General features: G+C 55.2%; 1 protein-coding gene across 6 annotated transcripts in view; it reads right to left on the bottom strand.

The window, feature by feature from the left end:
* Positions 1 to 899: 899 nt before the first annotated feature.
* The window catches only part of TFAP4 (transcription factor AP-4), a 41,124-nt gene continuing 26,590 nt past the window's right edge, over positions 900 to 15,433 (bottom strand). For 4 of the 6 annotated variants that reach the window (XM_036410265.2, XM_036410266.2, XM_045571337.1 and 1 more), the window contains 6 exons: positions 6,385 to 6,550; positions 6,181 to 6,279; positions 5,618 to 5,788; positions 4,817 to 4,954; positions 3,374 to 3,529; positions 900 to 1,964 (listed from right to left, as the gene is read on the bottom strand). In XM_036410265.2, coding sequence (XP_036266158.1) covers positions 1,770 to 1,964; positions 3,374 to 3,529; positions 4,817 to 4,954; positions 5,618 to 5,788; positions 6,181 to 6,279; positions 6,385 to 6,550 — 925 coding nt within the window. In that variant the 3' untranslated portion in view covers positions 900 to 1,769. Of the gene's footprint in view, positions 1,965 to 3,373; positions 3,530 to 4,816; positions 4,955 to 5,617; positions 5,789 to 6,180; positions 6,280 to 6,384; positions 6,551 to 14,925; positions 15,181 to 15,433 lie in introns of those variants that run through there. The other 2 variants (XM_036410268.2, XM_045571338.1) reach the window with 2 other exon arrangements.

The following is a 15,433-nucleotide window of genomic DNA, read 5'->3' as shown; positions in this document are numbered from 1 at the left end:
TATAATAAGAGCCTAACAATGCCAAGTGTCCAGTCATCCGTTCAACCAATCAAAGTGTAATATGCTAATGATATGCTAAGGCAGCTCAACCATTCATTATGATGTGCACTGACCCCCAGGGGACAGACAGTCAACCAGTTGCTATGACATGCACTGACCACGGGGGGGCAAATGCTCTGGTATGTTAGCTTGCTGCTGGGGTCCAACCAATCGGGACTGATCGAGATGGGCTGGACATTCCCTGGAGCCCTCCCACAGTCCCTCTCCAGCTGGCCAACCTCCCACATGCCTCCTGGCCCTGATTGTGTACCAGTGGGGTCCCTTGGCCTGGCCTGTGCCCTCTCACAATCCGGGACCCCCTTGGGTTCAGCCCAATTGCGCAGGCCAGGCCAAGGGTCCCCACTGGTGCACAAAAGTGCACCAGGCCTCTAATTAATATATATGGCTTGCCCAAAGTAGAACTGACTACTGCAGACCAACTCCAGGTCCTGAGTTCTTAAACGCACCATGAGGGAGTCTTTCCCTCCTATAGATGAGGCTGAACTTCAGGGAGGTTACACAAGTTGAAAAAGTAGCCAAGCCTAGATATCAACCAGGAACCCTGAGCCTGTGTCCTTTCTCTAGGAGACAGAGTCTGTGGCTTGGCTGTTCATTTTCTCCTTGCTCCCCAACAAGGAACGGGGAGCCACTCCTCCCACCCCCCAATACCATCTTGGCAGAATGCCCAGAGTAACCCCAGCAACTGTAAGGATCCTGATTTCTCATTGCAACACCACACACAAGTTGGGGGAGTCACCATGAGCTCACCCACATATAATGCCCTCTGGTGGGTCCACATAGCATCCCATACTCTATCTAGTCCAGCAACATAGCATATTACACATCCAGGAGACACAATCTAAAAAACAAAGTACAAACTTTATTTTTTTTCTTTATAAAGGCATGGTGGCCTCTTGGTTCCCCCCACACACACTTTCTTAACAAAATATAATAGCTCTCCTTGAACACAAAGACCTCAAAATTGTTATAAAAAAAACAAAACAAAAAAATTAAGAAAAAACAATAAAAACAAACAAAGGGGGGGAAAAAGAAAAAACCCAACAAACAAAACAGAGAGACAAAGACATTTCTGGGGGTCGAAGACGGGAAACCTGGAGGGAGAGGTGGAGGTCAGCTGGTGGGTGGTGGAGAGTGGCAAATCCTAGAGCTGAGGTGGGGCAGGGAAGGAAGGACAGGGCAAAAGGGCAGCAGCAAACCCCAACGGAGAAGCAACTTCCACCCCGGACCCCCAGAGTGTCCTGACCCAGCCAGACCCCCAGCCCGGTAAGTGCTTAGAGAAAGAAGAAAACCAAACAGAGGAGGCAAGGGGGTAAAAACTAACGGTCATAGAGCTGGCTCTGGGGAGGGCAGAAACATGTTGGGGTTTTGATTTTCCCTGTTCTTAAAAACATGTTTAAATGAAAAAAAAAAAAAATGCTTTTTGGCAGAGAGAGGCCAGGCACCTCAAGTGTCAGCTCCCCCAGCCCCCGGGGTGAGGCCAGCCCCAGGTGTCCCGGTGCTCCCACACACCCACCACCCCAGCCCCCCGTACCTCAGGCTGGGTGGCCTTCACTCAAAGGTTGATTTACAGTATTGAAAAAGAGGTCATAAAAGAGACCCAAATGACATTGTAATTTTGTAAAAATTCCTCACTCGCTGGCCCGCATGTATTCCCGTGGCTGTCCCGGCCCCCTCTAACCCCAAGAAGGGAGAGGAGGGCTGGGGGGTGGTCAGGGAAGCCCCCCGGTCCCAGCCGGCTCCTCCCGGCTCTGGTCCATGGTGTCGCTGTCCGAGGCCTCCGAATCAGAGGCAGTGTCAGAAGCCTGGGCCTCCGGGCAGCTCCGGACTGGCTTCACAATTACAGCTCGCCGCTGCTCCTCCTCCTGCTCCTGCCTTTCCTGGGTGCCCTCGATGTGCTGGATCGCCTGGGGGGGACAGGCTGTGGTGAGGATGGATGGAGGAACACAGACAGCCACCATCTCCACACACACACACACACACACACACACATACACACACAAACACACACCAGAAAGGTCCAGAAATAAGTCCGGTAGAGCAGCAGGTGGTCTGCCAGAGTCAGGGTTAGTAAACCCCTTTGCTGAGCTGAAAAACCCCTTCGAGACGACAGTGCAGGTCAGCTTGAAGGTCACCAGCGTCTTTCACTTATTTATATATTTCAAAGTTAGCCTCTTCACTGATAGGTCTTTGTTATTAATTTTATGATTCAATTTGCTGGAATTATGTGCAGCAGAGCTTGACAGACTATTTTTGGTTTAGTTGTTTATTTCTTTTACCAGAGGCCCAGTGCACAGATTCATGCACCGGTGGGATCCCTTGGCCTGGCCTGTACCCTCTCACAATCTGGGATCCCTTGGGGGATGTCGGACTGCTGGTTTTGGCTCGATCCCCGCAGGCCAGGCCGAGGGACGCCACCAGTATATGAAGCCAGGCCTCTAGTCTATATATATAAAAGCCTAATATGCAAAGTGTCCCCTTGGGAGTTTGACTGACCAGGAGTTCCATCACTTGCTATGATATGCGCTGACCACAAGGGGGCAGTGTGGAACAAAGGAAGGCTCTGGCCAGTGGCCGGCAACCAGCAGCTGCTTGGGACCCTACCTGTGCATAAATTTCATGCACTGTACCTCTAGTACGCATATAAGATCTTTGGTTAATCTCTTCCCACCCTCCCTCTGAGATTCATCAGTCTGTCCCATGTTTCCATGCCTGTGCACTGAGTGTCTGCCCCTTGGTGGTCAGTGCACATCATAGCTCCCAGTCCAATGGTCAAACAGTCAAACAGTCGCTTAGGCTTTTATATATATAGATGATGCCACTGGGACACCCCAGGGGTCTCTGCCCCAGGCTGTGTACAGCAGTGCCTTTAGGCCTGACGCACAGAGCTGGCATCTCGTTTCTTCCTCCTCTGTAGGAGGCTTAACTGTCACCCTCCCAGCTGCTGCCACCTCCATTCCCATCTCAGGTCCTGGAAGATGGAGGTGAGAGGAAGTTCTGGACCAAGAGCTGGATGTAGGAATTCTGGAAGCCGGGAACTCCAGTAGCAAAAGACCCTCTCATCAAACCCCACGTGGAGGGAAGAAACAAGATTTTCTGGGGCATCCTGTCCCCCATCGCCACCCCTCACCGTCACAGAGCTCCCCCTCCAATCCCTGCAAACAGAAAGGGAGACAGACACATACACCCAGCTTCCCAACCTTTCCGCACACAAGCCCTGTCTCATTCCCCTTCAGTTCCTGCTTTCTAATGTCTCCCAAAGTGCCTGTTCCCAGAGGACAACCCTACAGGCTGCCTCCTTCCCGAGACCAGGTACCTGCACGATGGTGTCCAGATTTTGCCGGGACGTGGAAACAGAGTTGATGACCGAGGAGGGGCCCATGGTGACGACGTTGATGTGGTGGGAGGCAGGGGGCGGCGGGGCCGGCACGATCACCGTGGGGTGGTGGGTGGGGGCCGGAGGGGGCAGGAGCTGTGAGACAGAAGCTCTCAGTCTCTCTCCAAAGGCTCAGGAAGCTTCCCCTTCCCGTCGGGAGGTCACAGAGGGTAGAGGATGCCCTCCAAAGCCATCTCCCTCTGCCCATTCCTTCGAGACAGCCTCCGCCGACCACTCACGGGAGGCCAGCCAGTTTGGCCTCCCTTATTTTACGCAGCAAAGGCAGCCTAAAGAGGGGCTCCCACGGCCAGGCCCGGAGCAGCCGGGTCCGGTGCGGCCAGGCCCGAAGCAGCAGCTGCCAGGCTGGGAGCGGCCAGGCCCGAAGCAGCCGGGTCTGGTGCGGCCAGGCCCGGAGAAGCGGCTGTCAGGCTGGGAGCAGCCAGGCCCGGAGCGACCGGGCCCGGAGCAATTGGGCCCAGAGCAGCCGAGTCGGGTGTGGCCAGGCCTGTAGCAGCAACAGCCAAGTCCAGAGCAACTGGGTCAGGAGCGGCAGTGACCAGACACGGAGCAGCTGGTTGTGGAACGAACCAGAGCAACAGAGGCCAGGCCCGGAGCAGCCTGGCCCAAAACAGCTCGCTCCTCGCCTGCCCCTGCCCCACGGCTGCCTCTCAGACACGGCTGGAAACTTTTGCGGGAACTTGAGGGTCTGCTGAATCAAGTGATGAAGGCTTAGATCTGGATGTGTTGAGTTAGTATAGTCCTGGGATGTTGATCTGTGAGTGCCTTGGGTGGGGCCTGGATGAGGCTGGTTGTCCTATTAGGAAATGTCTTTTGTGTGAAGTGTATCATTGGGCATGTGGAGGTATTATTGATATGAGAAAATGCTAAGTAACAGATTTGCTATCTGAAAAGGGATTTACTATCGGGGAAAGGGAGGGAGGAAGAGACTGAACATAAACTGTGCACCAATGGATGAGGATGAGGGGGCAGAGGGTGGGGTGGGAACCTGGTGGAGGGGGGAAGAAACGAGGAACCTGTGTAATAATATGAACAATAAAGATTGATTTTAAAAAAAAAAAAAAAAAAAAGAGGGGCTCCCAGACACCCAAGACCTTGTGGCCCCTTCACTGTCTGGCACCAAGCACTCCGACATCGAATGCAGTGGGGTCAGGAATACAGATTCTGGATTTAGAAAGCCAGGGTTCAAGTTATTTAGCCTTTCTGTGCCTCAATTTCCTGATCAGTAGAACAGCCTCAAAGGGCTTCTACAAGGATTCATGTCATAATGTCTCTAAGATTCCTGGGAACCAAGAATGTCTGCATTATTACGATGTAGGCCCTGCCCTGCCATAGCCCACAGCCCCTCCCGAGGCCGCCACCCACCTGGGTCCGCAGGTGCTGCTCCCGCTCCAGCTTCTCCTGGTGCAGCAGTCGCACCTGCTCTTGCTGTTGCTGCAGCTGCACCTGTTGTGCAATCACCTTGAGCTTTTCAGGGTACATGTGGGCCTCCAACGATCGAACCTGGGGGGAGAGCAGGCTCAGGGGCGGGGCCCGGACCACACCCTCGCACCACCTCCAGTGCGAGGCCCTCGGGGCTGCCGCGGCCAGCCTCCCCATGCTCTGCCCTTGCCACACAGGCCATTTACTCCTGCCGCAAACCCGATCAGGAGCCTGTCATCCTGGGGAAGAGACCAAAGTCCTACCATAGCCAGCAGGCCCTCTCTGACTCATCCCCTCATGCCATCTCCCTCTCTCCTTCACTCCCTCCCTCCAGCCTCATGGCTTTTGCTCATGCTCTTCCTTCTGCCTGCAGGACCCTTCTCCCCTCTCTGCCTTGTTAATGGTGAGACTGGACCCACCCCTGGCCAACCTCCCATCCTCGGCTCAAGTCACTTCGACAGAGAAGCTGTGGGGCAGAACCAGTCCGGACCCCCCTCCCAATGCCCATGCTTCCTGCCAGCCCTTTGTCACAGCTGCATTTTTACAGTGTCAGGTCCTTTACCTAATCCTCCCATCCAAACACAGATGGTGACTCCTGAAGGTAGGGAAGCTACCTGGCTCAATCCCCGCGGGACCCCCACCCCCTCCTCCTAAACCTGGCACAAAGCAGGCGCTCAAGGGAAGCAGGGACAGGAGGGAAGGGAGAGAGGGGACTGGAACCCCCCACCCCGCTGCCCGCCTCACCTGCTCCTCCAGCATCATGCGCACCGAGCGCTCCTTGTCCAGCTGCTGCCGCAGCTCGATCATCTCCCTCCGCAGGTCTTCCGCCTTCTCGTCCTCCCAGATGTCCGGCGAGCCGATGCCCTCGTCCTTGTCCTCCGCCCGCCGCCGCTTGGGGGACGAGCCGCTCAGCTCCTGGGGGCCCCAGGGAGTAGGTGAGGAGTGTGCCCCGACACCCTCGTATCACCACCATCAGTGGGGAAGTTGGAGGGCTCCGTCACAGACTCCCCCAAAGCTGTCAACCCGGGGGGCTCTGGCACTGGGAGCCCCGCTCTGCAAACCCAACAGCGGCCACAGGCTAGAACCAGAGGCAGGACGGACCTGCTCGCCACTCAACTGCACATCACGGATGGGTACGCTGGAGCCCAGGCAGGAAGGCAAGTACCTGAGGTGGGTGTGCCAGTGGGGAGGGTGGGGCCTGTAGCCTCAGAGCCCCAGGCCAGTGGTGAGCCGTCTCGCCCATGCCAGGGAGAGGGGCCGGGAGGAGGGCGGGTGCGGAGGTGACGGGAGGCCTCTGCAGGGGCTACCTGGATGAAGCGCTTGAGCTGCGTGTTCTGCTGCAGAAGCCTGGTCTTCTCCTGCTCCAAGGAGAAGATGTACTCCGCCGTCTGCTGGAGAATGGCCGCCTGAGGGCGGGAGGGACGAGTCAGGGGCCCCAGCCGGCGGCGTCTACAGAAGCCCACGTCCTTCCCCTCCACCTCCTCCAGGAAGCCCTCCCGGCCCGCGCCCACCTTGCTGAGCTTCTCTCCATCTGTGTGGGGGATGAGGGTCTTGAGGGACTGGAAGCCTGCATTGATGCTCTGCATGCGCCTCCGCTCGTTGCTGTTGGCAATCTCCCTCCGAATCCGCCGCTCCTGGTCCCGCTGAGTCTCGGGGGTCAGTGGAATGTTGGCAAGACTGGCCAAGGAAGGCAGGGACATGCTCAGGCGAGGTGTCCTCCACGCCCTGTCCCCAAAGGGCCCCTGTCTTCAACAGTTCACCTCCAGCTTGTATTTCTATTTCTCCCCTTGCAAAGGATGCCAGACCCGAGACACCCCAGCAGATCAGGAGGGTGATGGAACAGTGTGCTCTGCGATACCTGGGTATCAAAGTCACTGCGCATGTCCCGGTTCCCAGCCAACAGGTCTGAGAGGGGCCCGAACCCTACAGGGCTAGCTAGCATCCCTGTGATTCTGATGCAGGTGGACCAGGGTGACAATTGGAGACACCTGCTCCTGGGACTCCTCTGAGCCTCTTGCTATGCACCTGGACCACCTCCTTCAGAGTCACAGGCTGGAGGCTGAAGAAGACATCATCCTCCCTGTGAACCCCCACAGCCACATCTCCAGCCACAAGCTCCTAGGCAAGCCCCCAGCTACCCTGCGTAAGACTCCAAAGACAGCACAGGTAGCTCTCACTCCAGGGAAGGGATGCCAAGCCAACCACCCCTGGGGACAGTTCTCCACGCACACCTACTCCAAGAGGCAGACCACCCTGGGCCAGAGAAGCAAGGCTCCCAGCATGCAATGGGCAATGTGACTGCCCATTTTGTGTTGCGTGTTGTAGGAGTAGCAGCCTGCGGGCTGAGAGAGAAGGCAGCCAGTGGAAGGGAGTGAGGCTGTGGGCTGAGAGGCGATGGTAGGCAGAGGCGACAACAGGGACTGTGGGCCCAAAGCCACTCTCCCAAGGGGTGGGCCTCTGTGTGGCCTCCCCTTCCCGGCCCTCTGGGCAACACGCCCCCCCCCTCGCCCGCCCGCCCCTGGCTTGATGGCTTCCAGATGTTAGTCTCCCAGAAGAGGCCACTGACCCCACCCAAAGCCACAGCCCTGGCTTCTTCCTGATGCGTCCCCTCTCCCCCTGTGCCTGGGCTCGCAGCCTTGGGTCTGAGGTAACGGGGAAAGGACTCTGGGGAGCCCATTTCCATAGATGGGGAGCCTGGGCTCACAGCTCTCCTCCTATGCCAGGCCCCCATGACCAGCCCCAGGCAGAAAGGAATCTACCTGAAAACCAAGAGGGAAACCATCTTCAATGGCTGGAGACAGCTGAGGCCCTTCCTGGACCCACAGCCCACCCCACTGGTCCCACCTCAGCTCCCTCAGGCCCCTGGTTTGTCCTTGCCCCTTCCTGTGCCTCAGCCTTTCCCGGGGATGAGCCAGGAGCCAGCTCCATAGCTGCTGCTCAGGGTCGAGACAAGACCTCTCCTCCACCAGTTCCCCCAGGGTCGCCATGCCCCCCCCACCCCGCTCCCAAGAGCGCAAGGCCTCCAAATGTCAGTGCTGTGAAGGGGGTCCGTGACCACCCCTTTATAGATAGGGCTGAGGGCTCCTAGAGGGGAGGAACACAGTGTTAACGCCAGACGGCCAGGAATCTGACTTCTCCCAGAGCCCTGCCCTGCAGTGGAGGTCACTCACGCGGCCAGAGTAGGTGCAGTCAGAGACCCGATGTGCAGAGGTCTGTCCCACCTTTAGGCGAAGGTGGATTAGAACGGAGTCCAGGCTCCTGGGCCTGGCAGTGCCTTCCAGAAGCTCTATGATGGGTGGGCCTTTGGGGCAAGCAGGCTCCTGTAGGCGCCAATCATAGAGCTTCTGGGAGGCACTAAAGTCGAGAACCTTTGGGGCAAGAAAAGATGGAAACGTCCATAGGACGCCAAACCACCGGATGACTGGGTGTAGCAACATCCTCCTCCCCCTCAGGAGTGACAAGGGGAGAACCCCACTCACCTAGTCCCTGGGTTCCCCCAGGTGATGCCCAAAGGCTAGATCAGATCCAAGTAATAAGGAGTCAAAAAAGGAGCCCCACGACCACCCCTGAGCCACCTTAAGAGCCAGGCCTCACAAAGGCTTACCCGGAGGGCCTAGCACCAGACTAATGAGGTGTGGGTGTTTTTTAAAGTTTTTACTGCACTGTGCTAAGGACTCATTTTGCTGGGATTTTTCTCGTTGAATTGTCATAATCTTCCTCTGAGTTATGTGGCCCATAATTCCTGGGTGGGATGACGACACAAAGGACTGGAAAAGATCTAGCTCAGCAAGTGTTGGGGCTGGGACTTGAACCTGGACCTCAGGACCCTGCTATTAGCCCTGAGAGGCCTCCCCACAGAGTATACTGGGCTCTGCACTGCCCCAGAGCAGCACATCCCAACCAACAGGTGACGGTGACCCTGCAGAAAGGACGAAGCACAGGAATGCCCTGCCATCACCTTCACTCCGATGAGCATGCACAGAACCTTACGTTTCCCTCTGTCTCTCACAGAAACCCAGCGAGGCGTCTGCCTCATCCTATTGCAATGAGGAGTCCAGGGGCCTGTGAGGGGGAGGACATGGCCGAGGTCAGGCAGCCAGTCCAGGGAGCAGCAGGCTCCTGCAGCACCAAGCTCACACTCTTTCCCCACCAGCTGATGGCACCCTCTGCTGATGGCTCACACAGAGCCCACTGTGTATCAGAGCCCTGTGGATGGCAGCAAGAGGCAGCACCCCGAAACCCTGACTTGGGCCCCCCAAGCCAGCTCATCTGCCCATGAAATCTCAGCTCTGGGGAGCCAACCCTCTGCTTCTCCCACCTCCTCAGGGTGTCCACAAATGGAGGAGCCCAAAGAAGACTGCAGAAACCACCGGTGGTTTGGACGTTTCTCAGATGGAAGTTCCCAGAGGACAGGGGGCGGGGCCTATTTGTCTGGCTCATTGAAAGTCACCAGCCTGCCTCGTCCAGATGTTCCATCCTGTCCTCTTCAACACCAAGTCCACCAGCCCAGCCTCCTGGCTCAGGAACCGGCTGCTGGGTAACCTAGTGCAGACTGAAGTCCCAGAAAAGACTTCTCCCCAAAACTACAGTTCCGGGGGGACCTGGGCTGCCACCAAGGCTTTCCCATTCTCACTAAAATCGGTTTGGCTCAGTGGATAGAGCGTCGGCCTGCAGACTGAAGGTTCCCGGGTTCAATTCCGGTCAAGGGCATGTACCTTGGTTGCGGGCACATCCCCAGTGGGAGGGGTGCAGGAGGCAGTTGATCGATGTTTCTCTCTCATTGATGTTTCTAACTCTATCTCTCCCCTTTCCTCTCTGAAAAAAATCAATAAAATATATTAAAAAAAAAAAAAAAAAAAAAGACTTTCCCATTCTCACTTACCTAAATCGTCCTGGAAGTACCAGATGACCATTTGTTTTTCTTTTCTTTTTAAAAAGATATTTTTATTGATTTCCAAGAAGGAAGAGCAAGATAGAAACATCCATGATGAGAATCATCAATCGACTGCCTCCTGCATGCCCCACCCGGGATGGAGCCCATTACCCAGGTATGTGCCCTGACCAGTTTGATTCCTAGTCGATGCTCAACCACTGAGCCAAGCTGTCAGACTCCTTTTTTTTTTTTTTAATGTTTGTATTGCTTTTATTATTTTTTTTAATATGTATTTTTATTGGTTTCAGAGAGGGAGAGGGAAAGGGAGAGAGAGAAACATCAATGATGAGAATCATTGATTGACTGCCTCCTGCCTGCCCCCCACTAGGGATCGAGCCTGCAACCCTGGGCATGTGCCCTGGACCAAAATCAAAGCTGACACCCTTCAGTACGCAGGCAGATGCTCTATCCACTGCGCCAAACCAGCTAGGGCTGTTTTCATTGCTTTTAGAGGAAGAAAGGAGGGAGAGAAGGAGGGAGGGAGGGAGGGAGGGAAGACAGATCTATTGGCTGCTTCCTGCACACCCTCTGCTGGAGATCAAGCCCACAAACCAGGTATGTGCCCAGACTGGAAATCAACCAGCCACCTCTCAGTGCACAGGTCCAGGCTCAGCTAACTCAGTCAATCAGGCCAGAGCCAGCTGACAGCTTCTTTAATAGATGCAAGTAATCAAGGATGCTGCCAACCAGTTCTGATTGGTGGAATGCTGCCTAGCCAGGGATTCTGATTGGTGGAGTGCTGGCCAACCAGGGGTTCCAATAAAGATTGACTAATTGCAATTACCAGCTAATACTACAAATGCATTAAAGCATTTTTGCATTTTTTTTTTTTTTAGAGTTTTGTAGATGTAAACATGACTTACAGTAACTGTAAAAGTCCTGCACACCTCCCCATCAACTTCAGAGCCCCCAAGTGAGCAGCAAAGATGGCCTGAGTCCACTAACACCAAATATCTCTTTGCTTCTCTTCCTTCCCCAAATGCCCTCCAACGGATGTGAGGGCAATCTGGCTGCGACATCTGTCACCCCATTGATCGCCAGGGTTGATTCGGCTGATCTGGCTGGCTAGGCGGGTGTCCCCCTCCTCCCTCACTGATCCATGTGCGTCCCTCCCGAAGCTGCGCGCTCGGTCGAAGAGGACGACTTTCCCCCAAGAGGAGAGGACCGGTAGCTGTGCTCCCCTGCTAGAACCTCCAAACAAGCTCTCAAGGTCCAAACGCCCTCCAACAGTCTCCTGGGCCTGGCCAAGGACTGCTTTGCCTCGGGAATAAGGGAAGGCACCTACCCAGCCTCAGATGCCAAGACCAGAGCAGCCCACCCACAACCAGAGTACCCTCAGAAAGCCCTCTGGGAACAACAGCAGCATCCCAACCAGAGGCTCGGGGCAGGGAAGTCTAGATCTTGGCCTGAACCTGTCCCTCTCTCTCAATCCAAGGGCAGTACCCCCATCCTCCTTAGACACCCTGTCAGGCTCCAGCCTCAAATTAGCCACTGACAACTCTCATTTCACACGGTCCCGAAGTCACTCACACACCTGACACTCAACGATCAGAGGTGAGAGAGCCACACAGGATTTCTCCCATAATCCAAAGGACAGGAGGGAGGAAGACAACCCTCACCAAGGATGCCCAAGGTACTCATCCTTCTCTCTGCAGCAGATAATGAAGCACCCGGGGCCCTCACCCATCCCAGCTGTTTCTACCCATAGGACCCTCCTCCCCTCACTCTCTCCTCCCCGCCCCCACCCCGTCCGCTCCAACCAGCCTGCACTCCTGCCCTCATTCACAGAACACACCACATCCAGGCTGTTCCCATCAGAAACACCTCCTCCTCACAGCTTCCCCGGCCCCTCAGAGGAAGCCCTGCTCTCAGTGGGTACAAATGCACATTTACTCACTGCCGGACCCCAAACCCAGCCACTTCATCTGTCAAAGCCCCAGTCTCCCCATCTGTTAAATGAGGAAATACTGCCTCACTGTGTCATAGGGCCATAGTGAAGTTTAAAAAGGAGAAAAGAGAGAGATTGAGGCTAACAGGATGCCTTATTTTCCCAGGGTCCATACTCAGGACTCCAGGAGAACTGAGAGATTACAAACTCAGGGCCGAGGCCCGTTCTGGTTCTCTGTGAGTTCCTGGACCCTGGCACAGAGCAGATGCCTTGTAAGGACTAGATCAGGCGTCCAACACATATTCTAAAGCCCCTAATTGATTTCTAACTTCTTCTAAGAGCAATTTGTCTCTTTCCTCACGGAGGCAATCCCTAAACTCCTGCTTCTCAGAGTTTGAGAGCTTTTTTTGTTATTGTTAATCCTCACCCTTGATTTTCAGAGAATGGAATGGCAGGAGGAATGGGGAGAAGCATTGATGTGAGAGAGACACATCAATTGGTTGCCTCTCACACGCGCTCCAACTTGGGCCGGGGATCGAACCTGCAACCCAAGTACGTGCCCTTGACCGGGAATCAAACCCAAGACCCTCCAGTGCACAGGCCAATGCTCTAACCACTTAGAAACACTGGCCAGGGCTCTTTTATTTTATTTTATTTTTTTAAAGAGAAACATGGCTTTGTTTTCACTTATGCATTCATTGGTTGATTCTTATATGTACACTGACTGGGAATCAAACCCAAAACCTTGGCATATCAGGATGATGCTCTAACCAGCTGAGCTGCCCGGCCAGGGCTGAGAGCCATTTAACAACCACCAGGCACTTTCCTTCTGCGAAGCCATACTTCAAGGTGCTCTATTTTACACAGCCTAAGCGTGGTGAAGTGAGAGGTCCAAACTACAAGCTTGATAGGTCCTGCTGTGCAGGGGGGTAGGGGAAGAGACTGGAGAGGGTCCCTCTGAAGAGGCAGGGAGCCCTCCTAGTCCAAAGAATGGAACGAGGTCTACCAGTCTGAAAAGTTAAGTCCACCTGGCCAGAAGATCCTGTCCGACCCACAACCTCCATCTTCGACAGGTCTCCGACCTCACCCCACAATCCCTTCTAAAAATGAACAAACCGCCTGGCCCGTTTGGATCCGTGGATAGAGCCCTGGCCTGCAGACTGAAGGGTCCCAGGTCCAATTCCAGTCAAGGGCATGTACTTCAGTTGAAGGTTTCTCCACAGCCCGGGCACAGGTGGAGTCTCCTGCAGGAGGCAACCAATCGATGTTTCTCTTACACCAATATTTCTCTCTTTCCCTTTCTCTTGCACTCCCTCTAAAAATCAATGGAAAAATATTCTTGGGTGAGGATTAAAAATAAAGTGCTAAACTGGTAAAAAATAAACAAGTAATTACCGTATTTTCCGGCGTATAAGACAACCCCCTAATTTTACAGTTAAAACATAGGTTTAGGCCTATATTCGCTGTATAAGACTACCCCCCACTTCCGAGGCAACACCAGTTTTTTTTAATAGACCGCCTCTCTGGCTCTGGCCAATCCAAGCAGGCTTTTTATGCATGCAAATTATACATGTTCTGTACCCGAAGCTACACTGTGTTCTAGTAAAAAGCCTGCTAGGGCGGTGGTATAGTGCCATCCTAGATTTCCAAGAGAGCTGCTTTCTATCCATCTTCTTTTCTTGTTCCCTCTGCTGAGACCTGAATTCAGACCTCTGAAAAAGCCCGGTTGACTTTTTTTCGTTTCAAAAGTCGTCTTATACTCCGGAAAATACGGTAATAAATAAATAAGTAAAAATGAACAAGCCTAGAGGCCCCAACTCCACACCCAGTGCACAGACTGACAAGTGTCTCCCAGCAAGGCGGGCTGAGGTGTCCCCGTGCCCAGCCCTGCAGGGGAGTCCTGCCACCTTAAGCACTTGGCCCCTGGGGGGACAAATGGATTCCTCTAAGGGGGGCTAGGGACAAGTCTGCCCAGTGGCAGGACTGTCAATGTCCCCTCTGGCATCTAGAGCAGCTCAACCCTTCCCCTCACTGCCCAGCCCTCCTCCCAGCAACCCGCAGCATTTTCCCAGGAGGGGCTAAGAACAGAGACTAAGAGCAGGGCCCTGGGCCAGGGTTCAAGTCCCAGCCCCACCACTTGCTGTAACTGTTCCCTTTCCAAGCCTGTGTCCTCATCCCACACAGGAGTCATAAGGCTACTCTTAACTCAGGAGTCTGACAAGTCAATTAAGAAAATTAGCTAAAGCCGAAACCGGTTTGGCTCAGTGGATAGAGCGTTGCCTGCGGACTGAAAGGTCCCAGGTTCGATTCCAGCCAAGGGCATGTACCTTGGTTGCAGGCACATTCCCAGTGGGGGTGTGCAGAAGGCGGCTGATTGATGATTCTCTCTCATTGATGTTTCTGGCTCTCTATCCCTCTCTCTTCCTCTCTGTGAAAAATCAATAAAATATATATATGGGGGGGGAGAAAATCTAGCTAAACAAGTCCCTAGGATATATTAAGAGCTTCAGAATTTATTTTTATTATTATTATTATTATTATTATTATTATTATTATTTTATGTTTTACAGCTATGTAGGCGCGCCGGGGCCACGCTTCAGAATTTGTAGTTGAGAGTAGTTGAGGTGAGAGTAGTTGAGGTGAGAGTGAAGTTGAGGGGAGTGGGGGTGGGAGTACACGTGCAGCAACCTTCCCGGCAACCTGCAGCGCCCGGTGTTCACCAGCCTGAGCCACCCCATCTGGGGCTCCACCTCCTCCATATCCACGCCTAGCTTCCCTGGCGGCAGAGCACGTGGCCTCAACCCTAGGGAGCCATTTCCCTCCTAGAGCAGCGCCTCAGGAAAGAGACTGCAAGTCCCAGCCGGGCAGGCGGGAGAACCCCCCACGAAGCTGTGCCGTCCCCCGGGGGGCGTTCAGTATACAGATGGCCGGGCCCTCCCTTCTAGCCACCGGAGTTGCGGACATCGGCATTTTAACAAGTGTCCAGGGTGACTCTGGTGGGAGTGGTGCGTGAACTCATCGCCCTTTGTAAAAGGAGGATCTGGAGCAAGCAGGTCAAGCTATTGTAGTAAAGTGGCTTCTGTAACAACCCGGGTCCAATCCGTAAAGGAGCGGAGAGCCGCGGCCCTCTGACCACCCACCCACTCGCCCCGCTGGGAGCCCGCCGCTTTCGGTTTCTGGCGAGGGGCGGGGGGAGAACGAGGTGTGGGAAAGTTTGCGGTAGAGACCTACGTGCAGGGTCTGTGAGACTCGGCGCGGCACCTGGTACCCACTCATCCCAAAAGCTCCCCCACCTGGCCCGCCTCGCCTGTCCCGCCAGCGAGCGGCTGAGCTTTGTGCGGGGGGAAAGCGTGGCCCGGGAGCGCCTACAACTCCCACAATGCCGCGCCGGAGGGCCGCGGAGAACTACAGCTCCCGAGAGGCGGCGCGCGGAGGTCCGCCTACTCCAAGAGGGCTGCAGAGTCACGTCCAGGCCTCGCTAGTAAACAGCGCCCGGGCGGCAAGCGAGCAAGCAGCGGCCGCAACGTGCCCGGGTCCGCGGCGCTCCCGGCTCCCCGCGCGAGTCCCTAGGGTCCCACCCACCCCTCTACCCCTCCGCGAGCACACCCCCCGCCGCAGAACTCCGTCCTGCAAACGGGCACACCACCCGGCTCCCCGCCCCCCCCCACGCCCCGAGCCGCGGCGTGGCTGCATTGTAGCTGCCCGCCCGCGGCCCCCCACGCGCCTCGGGCCCCCCCAG

This window comes from Pipistrellus kuhlii, unplaced genomic scaffold (assembly GCF_014108245.1).
Source record: "Pipistrellus kuhlii isolate mPipKuh1 unplaced genomic scaffold, mPipKuh1.p scaffold_m20_p_4, whole genome shotgun sequence".
Classification (NCBI taxonomy): domain Eukaryota; kingdom Metazoa; phylum Chordata; class Mammalia; order Chiroptera; family Vespertilionidae; genus Pipistrellus; species Pipistrellus kuhlii.
This window is presented reverse-complemented; position numbering and strand designations above follow the sequence as displayed.